General features: G+C 57.7%; 2 protein-coding genes and 3 non-coding genes across 5 annotated transcripts in view; 1 reads left to right on the top strand and 4 right to left on the bottom strand.

The window, feature by feature from the left end:
* Positions 1-125: 125 nt before the first annotated feature.
* RPL23 (ribosomal protein L23) lies at positions 126-2,030 on the bottom strand. The gene is made up of 5 exons (XM_087769992.1): positions 1,958-2,030; positions 1,626-1,709; positions 1,221-1,349; positions 482-595; positions 126-256 (listed from the first exon to the last, which is right to left on the bottom strand). Exons 1-5 carry the CDS (start codon positions 1,968-1,970, stop codon positions 174-176), a joined length of 423 nt encoding a protein of 140 aa, XP_087626118.1. The 5' UTR covers positions 1,971-2,030; the 3' UTR covers positions 126-173.
* LOC148054252 (small nucleolar RNA SNORA21) lies at positions 944-1,076 on the bottom strand. Its single transcript, XR_015707574.1, has one exon. It is a non-coding gene; the product is annotated as a small nucleolar RNA SNORA21 (small nucleolar RNA).
* A 345-nt stretch (positions 2,031-2,375) lies between the features above and the next one.
* Positions 2,376-2,447, bottom strand: TRNAC-GCA (transfer RNA cysteine (anticodon GCA)). The gene has a single exon. It is a non-coding gene; the product is annotated as a tRNA-Cys (tRNA).
* A 2,230-nt stretch (positions 2,448-4,677) lies between these two features.
* TRNAC-GCA (transfer RNA cysteine (anticodon GCA)) lies at positions 4,678-4,749 on the bottom strand. The gene has a single exon. It is a non-coding gene; the product is annotated as a tRNA-Cys (tRNA).
* Positions 4,750-5,147: 398 nt separating this feature from the next.
* LASP1 (LIM and SH3 protein 1) overlaps positions 5,148-21,716 on the top strand; it is a 34,662-nt gene continuing 18,093 nt past the window's right edge. Inside the window, exons 1-2 of the mRNA XM_087770387.1 lie at positions 5,148-5,226; positions 10,177-10,271. Coding sequence (XP_087626513.1) covers positions 5,158-5,226; positions 10,177-10,271 — 164 coding nt within the window. The 5' untranslated portion in view covers positions 5,148-5,157. The remainder of the gene's footprint in view (positions 5,227-10,176; positions 10,272-21,716) is intronic.

The raw sequence follows: 21,716 nt of genomic DNA, 5'->3' as shown, positions 1-21,716 counted from the left end.
ATTTTGCTGCGGAAGTACATACATCCACACAAGGAGTTCCATAAAAGGGTTTCCCAGAACTAACTCCCTCATTGTAACACGGTCCTGCTCAGCAGAGGAGGGCGCTTTGGCAAGAAAGACACCACTTATTTGGTATAAGGACTTTTATTTTATCTCTACGAAGACGAACGCGTTTAGGCAATGCTTCCTGCGTTGGAGGCTATCCTGGGCCACAGATCCGCGCACTCCTTAGCCACAGGGCCTGTGATTGCAGAGCCTGGAAAAGAGGAAAAAAAACCCCAGCAGCGCGTTAGAAGACCAAGGAGGGGCAGAGGCGGCTCAGGGCGACGTTTTACACGAACGCTGGCTCAGCCCGACCGCGCTCTCCTCGCTCTGAGGAGAATCTGGGTCCTTTCGCCCAGGAGAGCGCAGCCCTCAAACAGGCACTGCCGACCTGCCACCCCTCTCCGCGCCCGCCTTTCGCCCAGACCCTCGTCCGTACCTTTCATTTCACCTTTATTATTTACTATCACTCCCGCGTTGTCTTCAAAATAGAGGAACACCCCGTCTTTTCTCCTGTACGATTTCCGCTGCCGAATGACCACTGCTGGGTGGACTACAGAGAGAAACGAGCGGCTCGGTATCGCCAACGGCAGGTTAAGCACGCGGTCCAGCAACAGACACCCCAGCGGAACCGTTCTGCCGCAGCGCCTAATTCAGTGCACAGGTTTGGGGGCTCAGGGTTTTTTTTTGCATCTCATATTTGCAGCGCTTCCTAAGAGAAGCCACAGTTTATAGTCAGTAGTACACTTAAAACTGTGTCATACTTACAGCCACGTCTACATTTGGACAATTCAGTGTTTTTCCACTTTCCTGCCTTTATTTCTAAATACACCCTCAATTCGCAGCCAACATTCAGCAAGAACTCCTCCCTTCCCCTCCGAAGCGACCCTTTCCCGCGGCAGACTGTCACACCGCTGATTGAACTGAACAGCACAGGCTGCCACTTCACCCAAAAGCGATGCCTTTGCTCTGCCCTTCCACGACAACTCGCCGAGCCACTGCGCACAGACCCAACGAGTGCTTTTTGGAAGGGTGGAGGCGACGCTCCAGAGGTTCAGTGCCCGCTTTCTGCGTCCGCTTGAGGGAGGAACTGTCCTCCCCTTCGCCAAGCGGCCTGCCTCTCCATCCCTCGGAGGAGGCTCTCGGCAGGAGCTGCCCATCGGCACAGCGGGACTCACCCTTCTTCCTCAGCTCCGGTTTGCCCTTCTTGACGGTAGCCATCACCATGTCGCCCACGCCAGCCGCCGGCAGCCTGTTCAGGCGCCCCTTGATCCCCTTCACGGAGATGATGTACAGGTTCTTGGCCCCTGCGGAGAGAAGCGCCGGCATTAACCGAGCCGTCCCAACGGTCCCTTGTCAAACCACCAACTGACGCGACCAGCGCGGGCTGCCGCTTCGCCCAGAAGCGACGTTTTTGGTGTCTCCTCGCTGAGCCGCAGGCGCAGACCCAGCCAGAGCCTTTTTCAGAAGGAAAACGGGGTTTTAGGAGCCCGTTTAGCAGCCGCCTGCCCCCCGCGTTACAACGGGCGTCCCCCTCCCGCTGGCCTCGCCCGGCTCCAGCCCCCGCCGGCGGCCGCGCTCACCCGTGTTGTCCGCGCAGTTGATCACAGCTCCCACCGGGAGACCGAGGGAGATGCGGAACTTGGCACCGGAGGAACCGCCGCGTCCTGCGGGTCGAGAAGAAGATTAAGACCCTCGGTGACGGGGCACAAACGGGCTCCAGGCAGCAGGGAGCCGGCCCGGCCTGCGCCTCCCCGGCAGCGGGGCAGTGACACCGGCTGCGGCCTCCGCTCCCGGCCGGGGCCGGACGCCGCTCCCCAGCTCCGCCAGACACCGCCCGAGCGGCGATCCGAGCTCGGGCCGCCGCGGATGGAGCCGGATGCCGCCGCCCCCCCGAGCCCGGCGCCCGCCTCACCTCGCTTCGACATCCTGGCGCCGGAAGAGACGGAGGCGCGCGGGGCACGCCGGGATGTAGGGCTGCCCCGCCCTCCCCCGCTCCGCCGGACGTCACGTGGTGAGGCCGGGCCCCCCCCCTCACGTGACGGCGGGGAGAGTCACGTGGCGCTGGCGGCGGGGAGCGGCGCCCCCTAGAGGCGGCGGGGAGCGGCGCCCCCCGGTACCGGGAGCAGCCGGAGGGGCCGCGGCCCCCGCAGCGCCGCGCTCCCCGCTCCCACCCGTGCCGCGGGCTGCTCGGGCCGCGCCGCCCTCACCGGCAACGGGGAAGGCTTGCGGGCCGCTCCTCGGCGGACGTAACTGGGGGCGAAAATCCTTCTTTTTTGGCGTCCGGGAAGCGGGGGGGAGCGGGAGGAAAATAAGGGGAAAAAGATAAAAGAAGGGGGCACCCGGATTTGAACCGGGGACCTCTTGATCTGCAGTCAAATGCTCTACCACTGAGCTATACCCCCGCCCGCCCGGCACTGCCCTCCGCGCCGCCTTCCCCGCGCCGCCGGGGCACCGGAGCCCCGGCCCGGCGGGCGCCGCCGCCCCCCGCCGCCGCCCCCCGCGCGGGGAGCACCGAGCCGCACCGAGCCGCCGAGCGGGAGCGCTCGGGGAACCGGCCGCCCCCTGCCTGGGCACGGCGGGGGCCCGCGGAGCCACAGGCGGAGGCTGGGGACCGGGAGCGGGACCGGGAATCAGCCGTTTCCCGAGGGGGTGCAGGGCGTTTGCAGGCGCCCACGACGCGCACCGCATCCCGCGCCCTGCTCCACAGCAAAGCCAGAAACCCGTTTTCCTGCGTGATCGGAAGGAATCGCCCTTGCGGGGTTCTGCCTCCGCGTCAACTTCTCAGCCCGAGCGATTCTGCGAATTCCGGCGTAATTTAACCACAAAAAGAAAGAGATTTTTGCCGAGTGGCAATAAATAATTTGTTATTTACTCAGGGATCGCTTAAACCTAATTTCAGGAGGAAAGCACAAGCGATACTGCTTGTAGTATTTCATCTACCTGGTCCTCCGAGCGCTCTGCGCAGAGCTAAGAAAGCATCCTGACAGCTTGAAAGCAAATAACGGGAAAGAAACGTTTAAAATAATAACTTTAGAAAGCAAAGAAGGTTCTTGTCACTTCACAGCTACAAAACCGCTAACAGTAAACCCGTGGTTTGTAGCTAAGGAGAGGCAAGCACCGAAGCGTTGTCTGGCGTAACAACGTACGCCTATTGCGACGCGGCGCTACCCCGCGCGTCTCTTGGAGCGGGGTCCCAGGGCGTCGGCTCGCACCCGTCACCGAAGTCGCCGGGGGGAAGGCACAGGCCACACGATCGAGGCGGGCAGCAGCAGCCCGATCGAGGGGCCGGGTGCTTCAGGCACCAGAGACGCGATGCAGCTCGTGAAGAGAAAAAAGAGAAAGAAAAACTGCAGCTCGAGTGGAGCCTCGGCGGAGCGATGCCCTCGGTGGAGCAATGCCCTCGGCGGAGCAATGGCCTCAGCGGAGTGATGCCCTCGGCGGAGCGATGCTCTCGGTGGAGCGGTGCCCTCGGCGGAGTGATGCCCTCGGCGGAGCGATGGCCTCAGCAGAACGATGCTCTCGGCGGAGCGATGCCCTCGGGGGAGCGATGCCCTCAGGGGAGCAATGGCCTCAGCGGAGCGATGCCCTCGGCAGAGCGATGGCCTCAGCAGAGTGATGCCCTCAGCCGCCCCCCGGGGAAGCAGCAGCCGCTTGGCTGTGTGCAGGGGCGAGGCTGCACCCAAAACGCCGGGGTGATGAGGAGCCTCCCTCACCCGGCAGCCTCTCCTGAGCCAAGAGAGGAAAAACCACCCACAGCATCCCAAAGAGCTGGATAAGCAGAAAAACCCGGCTTATTTTAAGCTGCGATGGGCCAGGAAAGGGTGGGAGGCTGGCTCGGGGGGCTGGGAAGCGTTAGGCGAGGTGATCAGAAAGGGAAGGAGTGGGCGCCTTTGTGAGAGGATCAGATAAGCTGCTTTTAAACCGAAGGAAACCAATTTTAAGCCGCATCCTGAAACGAAAAAGGGGAAAGAGAGGCGAGCGCAGCCTCGTTTGATGTGGGTGTGATTTATTAAAGCCTGCCTACAAATAGCGATTGCCGAGGCTTGTTCTTTTCTAACAGGCTCCGGGAAGGGGAATTAAGGTGTCGTTATCTCCTGATAGAAATGGAATTAATGTTCTTACTGAGGTTTTTGTAATGTAATAACCTGAATCGACCGGAGTCCACCTGACTCGCTGCGGAAGCGCCGTCCTGCGGAAGAACCCACACGAAGCGGGGCTGTGCGTTACCCCGCGGCCTTGCGGAGGTCGAGACGCTTCCGCTGACGTTTCGAGTCGATGCGTTTCGATCGAATTAACGCTAAAAATTTAAACCCGGTTGAGAATTGGAGTTGGTAACCGCCTGCTAAGCACAGCCCCAGAGGTGAGGGTGCTCCCTCTCGCCCACGCGAGTCTCTGAGCTGCCTTTTTTGGCTGTTTCCCGTTAAAAAAAACGAGTCGTTATTTCTCGCAGCCCGACGCCAGACCCCAATGAAAGAATGGCCCCCAGGGCTGGCAACGCCTCACCCTACACCAGCGTGGGGTCTGTCACGGCGTTTTCCAGCTGCGTCACTGAAGGTAGATATCACGCGTGGAGGAGGAAGGGGGGGGAATAAAAAAAAGGAGAAATCGCTGAAATTTGAAAATTTAAGTTTTAGGGGGCACCCGGATTTGAACCAGGGACCTCTTGATCTGCAGTCAAATGCTCTACCACTGAGCTATACCCCCGGCTGCCGGCGTAGCTCCCGAGCGCTCGCTTAACTGCGGTCCCACGCGTGTGCAGCCCCCCCCCCCCCCCCGTTCCACGCGCGCCCGCGCGTGGAACGGGGGGGGGGGGGGGCTGCACACGCGTATGCAAACCCCACGCGTGCGCACGGAGTGGGAGAGGGGGGGTGGGTGTGTGCAAGCGCCGCCCGCCCACGCCGCGGAGGGAGGGTGTATACGTGTGCGTGCACGCACGCGTGGGGTGGGCGCCACGCCCCCGCGCGCGTGCCCCCGGCGCCCCTCCCCTTCCCCACCCACCCCTATTTAAGGGTCGCGGCGGGGCGGGCGGAGGCCCAGAACCAACGGCGGCCTCGAGTGGGAAAGGACCCACGGATTTTTTTTTTTTCTTTCCCCCCCCCCCCCCCCCCAGCCATGAATCCTAATTGCGCCCGTTGCGGCAAAATCGTTTATCCCACCGAGAAGGTGAACTGCTTGGATAAGGTGAGAATCACGCCCGGGGGGGTCCCCCGTGGGAGGGAGGGGGGTGGGGGTCCCCCCCGTGGGGCTGCGAATGGGTGGGACGGTCCCCCCGTGGGGTATCCCCCACACACACACACACCTCAGCCTCCCCGTGGGGTGGGCACCCACGCTCCCACCCCCCCGCGGTGGCACCTCCCGTGGAGCGGACCCCCGAGCCCGCAGCCCCCGGGGCCTTTTTTTTTTTTTTTTTTTTTTTTTTCTTCCTTAAAATAACGAAAAAGCAGGAGCGGCAGCCGGGAGCTGCAGCAGGCGCCTGCCGGCCCGACGGAAGGCACCAGCGCACGCTTCCCGGAGCCGGGAACCCATCTGGTTCGCATTAGCCGAGCTTTTCTTTTTTTCCCCCGCTTCCACCCCAATCGATACTTCTCTCTTCCAGAATTCAGCCTTTGCGCTGCCTTAACGGAGCGCGCAACGGCTTTGAGGGTCTCTTTTGTTGAGTGGTTGTTTTCCCATCAAAAATAAAGCTCCGGTGAAACCGGCCGGTGCTGGAGGTGAGGGCTGGCAAAGGCGGTGATGGTGGTGTCTCCATCCCCGGCGTGCGCGGCTCCCGTGGGATTTGCCTCGGAACTTACCCCTCCGGGAGAGCCGAGCCCTCTCCTCCCCCTCCTCTCCCGGGCTCCTGGGACAACCAGTTTAAGGACTAAAAAAAGTAACTCAAAGAACGCGTGGATCTCGGCAGTGGCATTCCTGAGCTTCGGCAGACCCTGTTGCTCGCATTTTTAACAGATGATGTTTCTTCCTGAAGCTGGGAATGGCTTGAAGCCCAACTATCAGCCCTGTGTCCCAGGCACCGTCCCGGTTGTTCGGAGCGGTGAAGTGGCTCTGTCTTCAGGAGCCTGTGCTGGCCTCCAGTAGCTGCGGGGCATCCGAACCGTGGGCGATGGGAAGGGAAGAGGGGGACACGACCCGTTACGACCTGCTGCCGCCTCCTGCGCGGCCGGCGTCTGGGGTTTGTGCTGCTCCTGAGCTGGCGATTGCGTGCTGCCGTGCATCCTGCGACCGCCCGGTCCAGCTCTTTGGGAGCAGGCAGCAGGCTGCAGCCATCGTTTTATACTTCTAGGGGTCTTGCTAGCTTTCTCTGGCTACGAATCACTGCGTGGTCAGCCTTGCAGTACAGCGGCTTCCCCCTGCGTTAGTTTTTCCTGGGGTTTCTGGCTGGTGAGGCGGCGGCTGGGAAAGCCTGCCCGCTTCCCGTAACGGCACAGGATAAGCAGGGCGTTCGGAGAGCGGCTCTACCCTGAGCAAAGTCGAAAGGGCAATTCTGGGGTTGTTTGCATAAGCGCTGCTAGGGCTGAAGTTGAACCACAGGCAGCAATAACGAAGGGCTGCTGGGAGGAGGAGAAGTGTGCACGTCGCTGCCTTTAAGCTTCCAGTGCCTGTGCTGGTGTGTTGACAAGCAGATGTGCTTGGTTTTCTCCTGGTAGTGAAATCAGGAAAGTCCATTTCCCTTCGGAGATTTACAGCAAACGAGGAAAACGTGCGGCTTCATCAGGCTTCGCAAATGCAGCGCGGCAGCCAGAGGAGCGAGGCTGCCTGCTGGCAGCTCCGACTTGGGTGAAACTCCTCCGACTTCTGCCTCTCGACTTTTCGCTTCGTTGCCTTGCGAAAGGCAAATGCCCTGCCGGGGCTTGGGGAGCGGGTGCCGTTCCCTTCCCCCAGGCCTCCCCGCCGGCTCCCCAGATACGGCGCTGGGTGCTGCGGCTGGCTTCCGCTGGGGAAGTGACATCCCCTGCGCGGCCGCCGCCGGTGTCGCAGGGTTTGGTGGCTGCAGCTGCAACTGCTGAACCCACGTAAAGCTGATGTCAGATGACATTTTCTAAAATGAGTAGAAGTTAGAATTAGCTGTTACGGCACATTAAACGCGATCGAGGTTTCCCTTCAGCCCAAGGAGCCTCTCCTTAGGTTGTCCTCTAACCCTTGAGTCTCAAGTGGTGCTTGCTCCCAGGTGTGGAGCAATGGCTTTGCTTGGCGGAGGGATGCTGTGCGGCTGTAGCAGGAGCTAGAAATGGATGCAGCAACCTGTGCTGTGGCTGCGAGCTCTCTGCCCAGATCTAGTCTGCCGCGAGCGGCAAAGTTGCTTCAAGGGCTCTGTCTCTCCGAGAGCAGCCTGGCTGGACTGCAGCCAGCGTGCTTCTCGGGGAGTACGGCCTGCTGGGACGTGGGGTGAGCTGCACCGTGCAGTTGTACCTGGGATCGCCTCCAGATGTTCGGAGCACTTCAAACTTGGAATTGGAAAGCACAGGCGTTAATGCTTCTCTAAAAACCTATTTGAAACTTGTCCTCTTTCTCTGCAGCGGTGCTGGAGGGTGAGCGGCAGCGTTACTGGAAGCCTACGTAATTGCTGTTTCCCTGTGTCAGTTCTGGGTTGCAGCCCTCCTTTTAGTGCTGGTTTAGATTCGTGGATCTGGCGTTAATGCTGTCTGTGGTAAGACAAAGTTTAGGGGCAGCGAGGCTGAGAGATGGGGCAGTGCTCTCTGGGGGGCTCGGCTGCCCGCTCGGGCTGCAGAGCCTCCTTCGTAAGAGCCACAGGACAGAAACACCTCTGCTGAGCAATGCCTACTGCAAACCCAGGCAGGAATATGCCTTAATTGCTCTCTGGCTGGGGGTGAAGGCCGCCTGAGTGCATCGCTTCTGCTGTGCTTATTGTGGAGACCGCTGCGGGCGAGGGGGACAGCTGGCCTTGCCAGATCCTCCTTGGCTCTCGGGAGCCTGGGTATTCCTCGGAGGAAGAGGCTCTGAAGTCATGTTGGCTGTCAGTTCATCTCTCCATATTTATAGTAGCATCTCTGGTATTTATGCACAGCTATTACAGCGCTAGGAATGGCTGACAGGCTTGGAGAGGTCTGTTAATTACCTCTAATGTGGCAGTAGCTCAACCGAAAGGCTGTAACTTTAAGGTGCCTGAAGACCTCGGGACTCAGCTGTTGATCTGCCTGTCCTTAAAGAGGCTGAAGGCTGGGAAGGGGGAAAATAATCCTGTGCAGGCTGGATGTGGGCGAGGGCGCTGGTCCGGAGCAGCGCATGGTGCAGCGAAAGCCCCCTCTCGCCGTTAGCGGCGGGCTCTGGAGGGACTCGTGTTAACTGGAGGAAAAGAACAAATATGTTGCTCTGAGCAACTGAAACGAGGCAAATTGTCCTTCTGGGCTGAGTCACAGCCTGGTAGAGCCGCGGAGGTGTTTGCGCACCGGGGTGTGGTACCTGCGGGTAGGTGGCACAAGGGCTCAGGCTTGGCTCTTGCCGTCTTCCTTGCAGGAACACAGACTGAGCCAGTAGTTGCAGTGGTGGAAATGATTTTTTAAAAGCTTAAGGGTGGAAATCATAGCAACAGCCGCCAGCTGTCCTCCCTGGGTTTGCTCACTGCGTGGTAAATGTGTGCCTGGCTCCAAGTCCTGGGTGTCACGCTGCAGGCTTGTTGACTCTGATCTACTTGGTACTATGAGCTGCTAATGTGGCTGTGGGCTTGTTCTTTCCCTGGTTTTGCAGGGTGATGCTGGGCGGTTTGTGTGCTGTGCAGGGGGGTCTGGCTGAAGCAGGGGGGTCTGCTGAGCAGAGAGGGCAGCCCTAGGGCAGGAGTACCGTACCTCGAGTGAGTAAAGGCGTTGCGTTGGGCTGTGCTTTCCCTGTTGCGCTGCTCCAGCCAGGCTCTTGTGCGCTTTCCTTTCTGCGGTGCCTGGTCCGGTCCCTGGGAAGCCACACCGGACCCCTCAAGTCCCGGTGGCGCTGGCTGCCAGGGGAAGCACAAAGTCCGGTCGCTTGGCGGCTGGCGGGGCGTCAGCCTTGGTCTGCTGGGGTAGAACTGCAGAATTCCTTGGTAGCGGCTCTGAGCTGTTCCCATCGGGCTCCTTCCAGCCTAGACAGCCACTCGGGCTGGTTAAATGCCAAGTGGAAATAATTTCTTTACGAGTAGCCCTAAAAACTTAAAACAGTTCTTCATCAAGTGTTGCAACCCCTAATGTAGGGTTGCGATCTGAAGTTCGGGGAGTCTCTTCAGCCTTGGGTCTGAGTGCGCCTCGCTGGTTTAAGCAGAGCTGTGCTGCACCGCTGTGTTCGGGTGACAGACCTCAGGCAGGGTCAACCTGAGGCTGCTGGTGCAAGAGCTGTGAGGGAGAGGATGCAAAACCTGCCTTCACCGAAGCATCGGGCTAGCAGCTCCTCTTCCTCATGGCTGTCTCCCCTGCCCTGCGTTAGGATGCAGGGGTGGCAAGAGCGGCCATAGCTCGTGACGGCCCCACCGTGGGGAGAGCAGGGCCGGGGAACGCTTGGGGTGATCCGGCATCCTCTGGGGCCGTAGGGTTTGTGAGTTGGGGATTAGCCACCCGAGTTGCAGGCAGAAGGGTGGTATCTGCAGGGAGCACCTCCGAGCCGTCTTCGTTGGACCGTCTGCTTCTCATGAGAACCTCTTCTTCTGTCTTCGCTTCCTTCACTCAGTGCCTGTGTGCAGCCCCACCTGACCTGCTCTTCTGGCTATCTCTTGGCTAACATCAGCAAAAAATCTCAAGCAGCAACTTTGAAGCCTAGAAACCACAGCTGCTAACTCTGCTGACAGCCTCCCTGCTTGCAGGGGTTTATGTTGTGCCTCTTTCGTAGCAGGAGGCTTCTCCTATCCTGTATTTGGCCGAGCCAAATGAATTCCTGGTCTGGAGATAAGGAAGCAAGATGCTACTGTAATGCAAGTCACAAACGCTGCTGCTCTGTTGAGATAAGATGCACTGGGAGGGTCAGGGGGGATTTACTTGTGTCCTAAACTAGCAAGAATATTGTCTGCCCTCTAGGTTTTGCAGGGGCCGTGGATGTTATCACTGACATCTCTAGGCTGGAGGAGCCGCTGAGTTTGAGTTGTGCGATTCTAGTGGGACGTGGCCCTGTTTTGCAAGTCACTTGTGTTAATGATTCTCTTGTCTCTGTTTCCAGTTCTGGCATAAAGCATGTTTCCACTGCGAGACCTGCAAGATGACCCTAAACATGAAAAACTACAAGGGCTACGAGAAGAAGCCGTATTGCAACGCGTAAGTCTCTGCTACCGGCTCTTGCTGCCGAGAAAGCGTCGGGCCTGGGAGATGCCGTAGGGTTTGCTGGACCCTCCTCTCTCTTGAGCACTGGTCCTCACCTCCTGAAATGAGTTGTGGGGAACCCTGACCTCTGCAGAAACTGTCTGTCCCTGCTGCTCTGCAGCATTTTCTGGGAGTGCATGTGAAGCCCTGGCTGCAGGGGTCACACAGGCCAATTAATGCCAGTATTAAAGCAGTGTTTTCCAGGCTTAAATGCCAGCTGATGGCTGCAGCTCCAGGTCCAGCCTGGGCAGCCAAAAGGTGAATAAAATTCAAATATAGGCAGGCATTTACATGGAGCCGATCTTAATCGGTATCCCCTTAAGGAAGGAGAAATAAAAAGGTGTTTATGCCACCCCAGCTGAATTACAGGTGTTTGGGGAGAGGAGAAATGCCCTTTTGTGCAGGGGGACTGGGGTGTGTGAACAGCGAGGGGCACGGGTGTCACTGCAGCCGGTGCTCTGCCGGGCTGGTGGGCTCCTGGCCAAGGGCGTTCACCCTCATCTGCTGGCATTCGCCCTGGATGTTACGAAGGTAAATGCATCTGAAGGTAAACACAGCGTGAATGCAAGATCCTTCTCCTGAGCAGCGTGCGGGGGACGGAGGCAGAGCAGGGTACAGCGGGAGCAGCTGCCCGTACCACACCTCAGTTCACTTTCCCGGATCTTTCAGGCTGCTTCTGAGTGGTGGATGCTCACTCATTTTTTTCCTCCTTATCAGGAAGGACCCTTAACTGTGCACAGCTTTCTGGGCTCTGCTGTCCCTCCTCAGCCCGTAGGGAAGCACTGAGCTCTAGGTGCCTGACATGTTTCTTAATGTTTATAAAGCAGCTCTGCAGTAAGATTTTTGTAGCTGCTTCTTATACATTAGCAGTTCTTAGAAGGAAAATTAGATAACGTAATACTAAGCACTTGTATCGCATGGTTCGTTCACACAGTACTTTAAAAACATTAATCCTGACAACAGCCTTGTAAGATGGGTATTACCCTGTTAATGTCGAAGATGAGTAGAAAGGAGAAGCGGTACGGCCATCAGCCATGTGGTGCCTCAGCAAACGCTTCCCACTTCTGTAGCTCTTTTGTAGGTTGGTTATTGCTGATGTGGGTGTCGATGATGACCTTGGACAAGTCACCATCAAAACTTTGGTCAAACCGGGATGAGACTTGTAGCATTCAAGTCTCAGCTGGTAGTGGTTGTGTCATGGGATCTCACCTGAAATGCAGGGTGGCGATGGTATGAAAAATAGCAAATAACTCTTGGTAATCTAGTTGTATGGGCCATAGTGCCACCGTAGTGCCACCACCACTCTTAGAGCTCCAGCTTCTGAAGTGAAACTGGGAACTGTGTGGAGTACTGGAGTAGTATGAGGGGGAAACCTGTGGTCTGAGGCAGGGCGAGCTGTTGGTTAGAGGGACACTTGTTCTTGGATTGTGCAGGTCTCAACCTACTGTGCCAGCGGTCCAGCCAGCCTGGATCTGTGAGGCTGAGACCTTGATTTGCAGAGAGCTGCAGCAGATAAGACCCTGGGCTGCTCTTAGTGTCCTGAACCAAAGCTTTCTTTGGATCATGGGCACCCTGATGCCAGCTCTGGCAGAGCACCTTGCCTGGCACGCGGCGCTGGGGCATGCCAGCCCCTGGTGCTTCTGCCTCTGGCCCTAGGGATGGGCCTGGGGTCCTGTTCGTGTGCTCTCTCCCTCCGGGCTGCTGGAAGGGAAGTGGGATAATAATGGGAAATTCCTGAGATTCCAAGGAGTCTGCGCAACCTCGACCCATCTCAGTTTCTCAACCCCCTCTGCTGAGAGCTCCCTTTGATGCTGGCTTGCTGTCTTAACCCTTTAACAGCCTTCCTGAAGAAGAGGCAGCTGTCTGTCTTGCCTCTACCCCAGGGTAGCCCTGGATGTTCAAATTGTGCACAGAAACCAGCATTAAATGCTTTATTCTTCCTACCTTGCCTGGCCGTGCCTTAAAGCGAATGGAAGCGAGAGCAGCTGAAAACGGCTGGCACACGAGGCTTTGCCTCCAGCAGCTGCCAGCCCCCTCTTTGCCGGGGCGGAGGCTGTACGGTTGCGATTGCAGTGCCCAGACGTGGGGCGAAGGGACGCAGCAGCCAGAGGACGTGGGTTTGGTTCCTTCTCAGCTGGTGCCCCCGGAGTATCCTGGGGAGAAAAAACTGTCCAGGCAAGGTGAGTCTGGCAAAGGACAGCCCAGGAGCCCACCCTTTCCGAACAGCTTTTGCTGATGTTGGAGTTGAGGGGCAACATCCTCTGTCCCCCAAGAAGGGGGTGGAAAAGCAACGTTTATCCTGGCAGGGAAGAGGCTGCTTTTCTGAATGTGCCTTAGCACAGGGTCTCCTCTGTTTGAGCTGTGGCCTTCTGCCAAATTCCTGAGTTTCTTTCTTCAAGAGAGCAGGAGGAAGAGGGCTGGGCTTCCTCCCTATCTGACATTACCCCAGCCATAAATCTGTGTGAAGCCTTTCAAGAAGGTGGCTGGTTAACGCTGCCCTCTGCCCTCCCATGCCCATCAGTGCCGGGAACTTGGTTGGTGGCGGAGGTGACTGCCTCCGCCCTCCCCGCCATTCCCCTTCTGACTTCAGCTGGGGACTGGGGTGACTGGAACCAGCGATCAAGGCTGGGATCACCTCTTTACATGAGCACTTTGAACTAAAAGAGGTAGAAGTGGAGGAAGGGCAATATCCAGGTGAAGTTTGAGGCTTCTGTAAATGAAGGGTGGGGGAGAGCTGGGCTGCAAAGGACAGGCAAGACTGCATGCAAGTTTAAGGGGACCAGCTGCTCCCAAATATGTGTGTTATATAGGCTTTAATTTCTTACTTGTTGAGCTGAAGGGATAACAGAGCTCTGTGCTGCGGTTGGGGGATCGGGGCTGTGTCCCTTAGCTGTGGGTCCCAAATGGAGGTGGTCCCTGCAGCAGCAGGGCTCTGGTCCCCTCCTTCCAGACAGCCCTGCTGACTGGCAGCTCCGCTTTGCCTCGGCGGTGGCTCAGCGTGCAGCACAAATCTGTGCCTTGAAAATCCTGTCTGAGGGTTCAAAGCTGTGTATTTGGTCTGGGGAGTCGGCATCTTCAGAGACATCACTGGGCAGTGCCACTGCTTGAAATGCAGAGAGGAGCTCGCGTACGCCTGGGTGTGGAGCTGTGCTGAGGTGGGGAGAAGGAGCAGTACCCTGGGCAAGGGGCTCCTTTTCTGCCTCTCTTGGCTACCAGGTGGTTCTGCTCATCTCCCTTGAGAACATCTTATCGAGACCCGAGGCTCGACTTTATCTCGGAGCTGTGGGTTTGCCCGAATCCGTGCCGATGTACAAGCCGTTGCCCTGTTGGATGTAGCTCTGCTCGGAAAGCCCTGCTCTGGCTGCATGTGCATCCCCTGCCGCTGGAGCAGGGCTGATCAGAGGGGCCGTCTCTGCGCCTGCACACCCCACAGTGCGGGATTTTTTTTTATTTCCTTACCGCTGCAGACTAGCTGGCAGGAAGTTAATGGCCTACTTGCTCAGCGGTCCCTCCTCCCCCACCAAGGAGAGGCAGCCTGGCCTGACAAGCGCAGCATCCTTTGTTTGAACGTGCACGGGGAGACGGTGCTGCCGACCGAGTCCCTCTGCTCACCTTCGCTGTAGTCCTGGCTCAAGCTGCCCTGCAGCGCGGAGCGCGAGGAAATCACTGCGCTGTTGCATCTCCACATCCCGCTGGCTAAACTGCATTTTTTTCCTCCTCAAAAGGGGGCTAAAGGCTAAGCGAGACTGCCAAAAATATCTTACGTAGGTGTGTCGGCAGGGTCCCCGCTCCCTCCATCTGCCGTACTTGCGTGACTCCAGCTTTCCTTCAAGGAGTTGACTTTCCTTGCAGAGAAACCACACCCGGCACGGCGGTGGCGTGTGTGCCGGAGGATGTGTCCCGGGGGATCGGGGATCGCAGGGCTGACATTCCTCTTCGCTGAGTCAGGGCGAGCGGCTTCCCGCTCGACAGCTGCCCTGCCCAGCTCACCTAGACCCAGTCTTACTGGGGCACAGCCGCTCTGAACAGGAGCCGTAAAACCTGGAATTCCTGGTGATGACCCAAAGGACCTCTCTGGCCCATTTCTCACTGTTAAGATCCTTGCCTTTCCATGCAGAGCAAGCAGTTTGATACCTCTGGGCTGACTCCTTGCTTGGAAAAAGTTAGTGAGCGGCTCTGAGCTTCATAAGGAGCCAGTGATCTGTTCTTGGCATTCCTCTCTGCTCCATCTGGTAGCAGCCTACTACATTAATAAAGTGATCTTCCAAGTTTGGGGGGGGGGCAGGAAGGGAAAGAGGAACAACTGTGCTGCTGGGACAGAGTCCGTGTGTTTATCCCATGCGTTATTTGTGCCGAGTTTCTGGATGAGAAGAACTGCCTTTCTGTCTTGGTGCGCACACTTTGCATGCCGTGCAGCTCTGAACAGACTCTGCTTTTTGTCTCGGCGTAAATGAAAGCTGGCCTCCCCGTATGCTGCCGTTGGGGGGGGACCCCCAACGCATGGCTTCGAGGAGCTGGGGGATACAGGGTGCTTCTGCTTCACCTCTGCTGGGTGTGGGAAGGGCCCAGCGATGCATCTGCTGGGGGGAGAGGGGAGATGGTATCTGGGAAAGCTCTCCTGAGTAATGCCGTGATTAATGGTGGGAAGGCTGCGAATGTTAACGAATCCTCTTTGGGGTGGAGCCTCTGGTTTCTGAAGTGTTTGGGATGACTGACTCCGTGCTGTCCGTGTGCCACTGACCTCTCACAGCTGATGCTATTCCTCCTGGGCATCCAAAATCCTTCTCTAGGGCTCTGCCACCCTCCCTCCAGCCCCTCCACCGCTGTTACCTCCTCTCAGCGGCTGGAGATCCCTTTAAACCAGTGATCCCCGATGTGCACAAGCCAAAGTGTTGGTGAGTGAAGCCTCTGCAGAGGTGGGAGAGGGGAAATGAAACCGTGATGCTCTGCAGGTTACTCCTCTCCCTCCCGGGCTCACCCTGCATTGCCATGTTGCTCCTTCCCAGTAGCCCCAGGTGTTCTCCACCTGCCTGGTAGGTGTTTCCCAGCTGCTCCTGGAGTGAGGAGGAGGAGGACATGTGCTCCTGCTTCAGGTGTCTGGTGCCTGCTTGTTGTTAAAGACTAAACCGTCTCATCTTAGCAAAGCAGATGGTAAGTGAGCTTGTTCTCCAAGCAACACTATCCCCCGTAGTCAGGGCGTGCTGCATCGGTGGGTGAGGGTCCCCCCGCTGTCTGGCCTGCTGTGCATGGAGCGCAGCAAAACCGAGCCGGCTTCTCCGCTCCTCCTGCCCTGGGCTGGCGGCAGCAGCGCAGCTCACCCTGCACGGGTGGGTTTGTGGGTTCAGGCAGAGCTCCAGGGCCTGGCAGCTGCCTGCAGCCCTGCCCCGGGGAGGGGGCAGCAGCCTCAGAGCCAGGAGCGCAGGGTTTGGGCTGAGTCCGCAGCAAGGGCTACCCAGCATTGACCTTGCTGGGGGGGCAGGCTGCAGATGAATGTTGACTTTCCTAAACTTGCTTATCCGTGCCTGGAGCCAAAAAACCTTGTGGAAAAACCCAGCTCCGTCGTGATGCCTGCTCTGTTCCCATAAACAGCGGCGGGGGGAGGACGGGACAGGCGCTGCCCTGTTTTGGGGACTCAGCGATGGGAGGGGGGAGCAGTGTGACGAGCAGAGCCCTTTCCAGAAGTTACTTCTGACTTCACAGCCTGGCAACCCCTGTTCCCCTGCATTCACTTGAAATCTTTCCATTATGGATTAAAGCTGGTTTGCGAAAACAGGCTGGTTTTCACTCGGGCAGCGTGCTGCTCTGCAGCCCCCTCAGTAAGTGCTGGCAAAGCCTTTGGGGACGGGGGTGAGATGGGTGCTGCTGCGCTCACGGAGAGCAGAGCTGGCTGAGCAAAACCCTGCTCCCCACTGCTGTCCCATGCCGAGACAGCCGTGCAGGAGCCCATGGCGATGGGTTTTGCTTCTCCTGCCTCCCCCGGCCTCGGGCTGGCCTGGCACCGGTACGCTGCGTGGGCAACGGGAGAGTCTTTGAGAAACGGTGCCCTACAAAGTTGGGTTCTGAGTTACGTTATGCAAAGCCATTTTTGAGGCAGGCTGAGAGCAGATGCTGGGAGCAGGCAGCAGCTGCACACGTGGAGGGCTGGACCAGCCATTTTGGCAGCCTCTGCCCAAAAACGCTGGGAGGAACTGAAGTCTTTCTCTGCAGCCTGCTCTTTTATAGTAGGATGTTTGCGAGCCCACTGCAAAGCGGCTTGGTGGTGCTTTTATTATTAAAACAAGCACAGTTTATTTTTTTAAGCTTGTCCCCAAGAATCAGCAACTCTTTGAAAGGCAGGATGTGAACTTGGGAGCCTTTTGGCAGAGCAGAGCCTATTGCTTCCTTTGTTTAACTCTTCTTTTCCGAAACCCCGGTACAGCCGCGCAAAGGTGACTGTCACCTCTCGGAGGCGCAGGTTTGTGGGGGAGGAAGGGACGGCGTATTTGCATCCAGTGCTAAAGTCCGTGCTGCTGCTTGCTGGACAACTCGGCCAAAAGCCCTTGCTTAAAGCAGCCTGTATTGAATACAAGCAACACTTTGAGCAGGAGAGGCTCTTCTAAATGCTCAGTCGTCTCACACATGATCTACGGTGTAAGCTAGCCTTGCTGGAGGAACAGATACGGGTTTCTGGGTCATGCTGAAGATGCCGAGTCTGGGTCCTGTAGCTAACAGACCCGCATCAGTCGTCTCTTTGTAGAACAGCTGGACGGTGCCGTGATGCACTTAAATGAGTTTTTACAGATGTGTCCCACCAGTCTCTTTATTGGAGAAGTTTAACTCTGGTTCCAGCTTGTGCGAAGCTCCAAAGGCAGAAGTTCAAGTGCTGCCACTTAACTCGGCTTCCTGGGAAGGCAGCTCCGGGGGCCAGCGCTGCTTTTGGGGCAGGACTGGGATGTGATGGGCTGCAAGTGCTTGGAGAGTCACGCTGGTCTGGAGGTGGGATCACTGGCGAACCTTTTACGCTACCGCTCTGGGTCTGGGAAGGTGAAGACGCTGCCCAGGTGTCGTCGGCTTACGGGTCACAAGGAGACTGGCACCAAGGTGCTGGTATGGGGCTGTTTCTGGTGGGTGTATGGGGAAGAGGGGTCTGTGTTTGCTTTCTAATGTCCCTGCCAGAGGAGCTTCCTACCTTAGCCTTGCCTTTGGTCACACAGCTATTGCTGGTGGCTCCTCGAGTGAACCGGGTGAGCTCTTTCTGCCGTGGCTGTGCGAGGGCGTCTGTAGCGATGCTGGGGGAAAAGGCAGAGCTGCTCGGCGAAGGGCTGTGAGATGCATGGATCAGACAGACCGTTATCCCACAGGAACCCTGCGACTCACCGTTAACAGCGGGGTAAACTTTCAGCTGTCTCCGAGTTGCCGTACTCAAACAACTCCTAATGTGGGAGCCAGACAGGCTCTATCTCGCTGGAGGAGACTTGATTGACCTGATTTAGCAATGCAAGAAAAAATGCCTCGTCTCTGGTGCCTGTGTCTGGACCAGCGCAGCCTCGCTGGGGTGTATGGCCAAGGCTTGCACGCAGGGTCTTGCTGCGGGCCATAAAGCTCCTCTTTTTGGAGGGGGAACTGGGTGCACTGGGTTTTTGTGGGTTTTCAAGGGCACTGAGCAGCCATCCCCTCTGTGATGGCACCTGCCTGGCTGGAGGTGTTGCCGTGATGCAGAAAGCAAATGGTTTGGGACTGTGTCTCGGGGGGGGCAGATGCCCCGTACCGAGCCGGGGGCTGGCTGCCTGCACAGGGCAGGCGACCTCTGCAAAGTGGGGCTGGCTCTGCCATCGCTGTGCTCCTCCCCTCCTTGGCTGGCCATTTAATTACTTCTGCAGCGTGCGAAATCTGGGGTGACTTTTCTTAGCATCTCTCCCGATGGGTGTAATCACCCGAGGTCCTGCGGAGCTGCAGATTAAAAGGGGGTGTTTTTCTGCCAGCCCCGAGCAAGGATGCCACGCTGGCGCGCGCCGCCCCAAGCGCCGAGCCTTCGCTCCATCACGTGTCCCTCTGCCCCACATACTCGCGTGCCGCTTCGCTTAATCTGACAGCAGCCCCCCGCGGCGAGGGATCGGACGGGGGGAGGGATCCCGTGTGTCCCATTCGTTCAGCTCTGATCAGGCAGAGGACGGATGCCAGCAGTGTCTGCGAGGAGAGACCCCGAAGTGCGAGGCCAATCCACCGGCCGTCTGGCGGCTCTGCCCGCGAGACCAGCAGGCTCCTCTCCATCAGTCGTTAGAATAATCTGTGTCTGCCTGGCTGATGGAGCAGCTGTAGGGATGCCGAGGGCTTGCCATGCGCTCACCCTGTCTGGCTCTGCACCGCTCCGGCTTCACAGCCACCGGCTCGGCTGCCGCAGCATCACCGCGGAGCACCAGGCGGTCGCCCAGACCCGCCGAAACTTGGCTCCCTTCCTGCTTCGCCCTCTGGCATCCCTCAGGCAGGGAAAACACCATGATGCTCCTACCAAAACAGGAACAAAGTGTTTAGATCCTGTTGTAGCATCAGCCAGAAGCAGGAACCAGGGGTACCTCCCTACAGGTAGCTCGCACGGGTGTTTTTTCCCTGGCTTCCATTTGTTCTTGAAAGGTTACTGGTTTTGCCTGAGCAGCTATTACTTAGCAGCAGACTTTACACAAATGTCACATCTAAGGGTGCGTGGGACTAATTATTTCCTTGCAGTTTGTCAGAAGAGGGATGGTTTGAAGCAGCTTCCCCCCATTTGTCTTCTCAGCCGCTTGTGCCTGAAGCCTGTAGAGCCTGGAGGGTTTTTCTAACGGCCCTTCAGGGCTCCATCTTCCCTTAAAGTGACTTTTTTTCCCTGCACGGTTCTCTACCTGTTGCACTAACTTAGGAAACCAATGTTTCTGCAGCAAGGGAGGGAGTGAAGGGCATCGGGGCAGGTGAGCACGTGTTACGGGAGCGTACGCCAGTGTGACGCTGGCAGGGGACCTGCTGGCCGCGGCCAGACGAGCTCTTGCAGCGTGATCCCTTCTGCAGCTGCCGGCAGAAAGCCTCTTCCTCCACGGACTTTGGGCTCCACACTGCGTGGAGGCTGCTGTGGTGGGCACCGAAATTCCTGCTGGTTCCAGTTTGGGAAGCCTTTGCCTCTGGTCCCTGTTGGTGAGGGCGGCTGTTCGGTAATTGCACGGGTGGATTTGGCGTGTGTTGCTCACGCTTCTTCTGAAAGAGCAAGGCAGGTTGAGCAAGAAACACCCTCCCCCTTCCCTGCTTCCCCAGCCAAGCCCTATTTATGGTGGCGGCTGGGGGAGGGCAGCGAGGACCCACAGCTCTGCTCCCTCCTTGGCTTTGACTGCGAGAAGGGGGAGAACCGGGACGAGCCCATCTTCGCTGCAGATCCCGCAGACGCCCTGTTCCCACGCGCACGCCGCCTCCCGCGCTTCCAACCCAAGGCAATTCACTCACTGCCTTCTCATTAAGATTTAATTTATTGCTGACTATTACTGTGGCTGATTCTCATGCATAAGAGATGGTTTTCCATCCTCCGGTGTGTGGCAGGGATCCGGGCATCTGTGTTTGGGCCGGGCAGGGGGAAGCGCTGTCTTCGGCAGCGGGGGGGCTGTCGCCGCTCCTGCATCGGGAACCTCCGCCCTTAAAGCCCCCAAGGACTGAAATGCCTTTTCTTTATCAGGCAGATCTCGTGAGCTGGGGAGAAAAGCAATGCCTAATCTTAGGGCAAGACGCTCAACTTGTGCATTTCTTCCTGCGCCGAGCACAGACGGACAATTACTCCTGCCTGCTAACGACAGTCTGTGGGGGCTCGAGGCTGAGTAAAAAGCTGCCTCAAGTCCTTGGGAGGTTTCCTCAAAATCTAACAGAAGCGGAAACCTAATTCTAGCTTAGTCTGTGCAGTCTATGGCTATCTCTTCCCCTCCCTCGCCAGACTGCGGCTGTAGCAGGGCACAGCCTGCTGTGGGTACGGCGTTCCGGTAAATGCGAGAAGCGGGGCTGTTAGCTCTCTTTCAGCTTATTTTTATTTTTCTCTCCCCTACCTCCATGGCTTTACAGTTTCCGAGCTTCACAGGGATGAATTTCTCTGTTTCCAGCCCTCGCAGTGATGGGGGCTTCCCTCCTCCCTGCATCCGGAGGCTGCTGCTGGGGACTCGTCTTCTCCCAAGCGTTATTAGCATGCCCAGGGCATGGGATGCAGTTGCCATGGCAATGGGATGATTTCAGCTCGCAGCACCAGCAGATAGTATGGGAGCTCCTGGGCCGTGGCTGAGCTGTAAATGCCGCTCTGGCTGGCGGCGCACACAACTTCAAAATTGCATTTGCCCTTCACGGGAGCCATGTGGCTTTCCTGCCAGCCTGGGGGCTGCGTGCAGCCCTCCATCCCTGTGCCCTTCAGGGGACAGAGCTGTTAAAAGCAAGGATCTCTGTAAAAGGTGCTGCTGAGCAGCAGGAAAAACCTTCTGGATTTGCAAGGACCGTGGGCAGTGGTGATGGCACTCGGCTCTCCTCATAGGACTGGGACAGAGCTCTGTTCCCATCCTCACGGCAGGGCTGGGGCTGGTCTGCATAGCCTGTTGCCTTCCAGACCTGATCTGCAAATGGAGAATTAGTGATCTGGGAGGGCGTTTGGGTTTCGAGCTCTTTGTACTTAAAAGGTGGCTTTGTTTTCTTTGACCTTGGTACGAGTCAGGCAGTGACTTCCAAGAAACTCAGGAAAGGGCTCCAGGATGTGAGCGGTAACTTGGGTAAAACAAGAGACAAGTCTCAAGACTCTCCTCTCGTGCCCCTGTAAGCTGAGGTACTGCACTTACTGGATTAGCACTACTGTTCATTAAGCCTCAGCTCCCCCAGCAGCTGCCTAATGGCACCTGGGTTCGGACAAAAAAAATGCCCACCTCCCTGCTGATGGTGTTTGCTCCTGGCTCTGCCCAGCCGGTGCCAGCCTCCCCGTAGCCGTAACACGTGCTGCCCCTTCGGAAGGGGAGTCATCCCCGCGAGCCGCTGAGGTGTGGCACCCCTCGAGCAAGGGCTGTTAAATGCAGCCTCCTTTGGCCCACGCTGCCTCGGCCACTGAAGCTTATGGGCTACTAAGAAGGGTTTTTGTCACCTCTGTGATGGCAAAAGGGCCCGCTTCCCTTGATGTTGTCTCTTCAAGGTATGAATGCATTAACCCAGCAACCGGTGTGATTGCAGCAGCCTTTACAGGAGCAATCTTTGCGAACCAGAGGCCAAGCTGGGCCGATGTAATTTAGACCGAGCCCATCCCTCGCCAGCCCCCCAGGCTGTTCATCTCTGCTGGCAGCAGGCAGCAGCTGGCGTGGATTTGGTCCCAAGGTGTCTTATGCTGGTTTGCTGCTTCTAAAGTGTCGCTCGCCGGCGCAGCTCCGTGGCAAAGGGTCGGCTGCT

The sequence above is a fragment of the Nipponia nippon genome, unplaced genomic scaffold (assembly GCF_047370975.1).
Source record: "Nipponia nippon isolate SJK-2023a ecotype South Korea unplaced genomic scaffold, ASM4737097v1 scaffold_32, whole genome shotgun sequence".
In the NCBI taxonomy this organism is placed as follows: Eukaryota; Metazoa; Chordata; class Aves; order Pelecaniformes; family Threskiornithidae; genus Nipponia; species Nipponia nippon.
Note: the sequence above shows the minus strand (reverse complement) of the source record. Positions and strands in the feature narration are given on the sequence as shown.

What these genes read in the sequence shown, in the direction of transcription:
- RPL23 (XM_087769992.1), bottom strand. An exon ending in CAACTGCGCGGACAACACGG is followed by an intron (nt 1,350 to 1,625) that starts GTGAGCGCGGCC and finishes TTCTCTCCGCAG; the next exon opens with GGGCCAAGAACCTGTACATC. An exon ending in TAATAAAGGTGAAATGAAAG is followed by an intron (nt 257 to 481) that starts GTACGGACGAGG and finishes CCTCTTTTCCAG; the next exon opens with GCTCTGCAATCACAGGCCCT.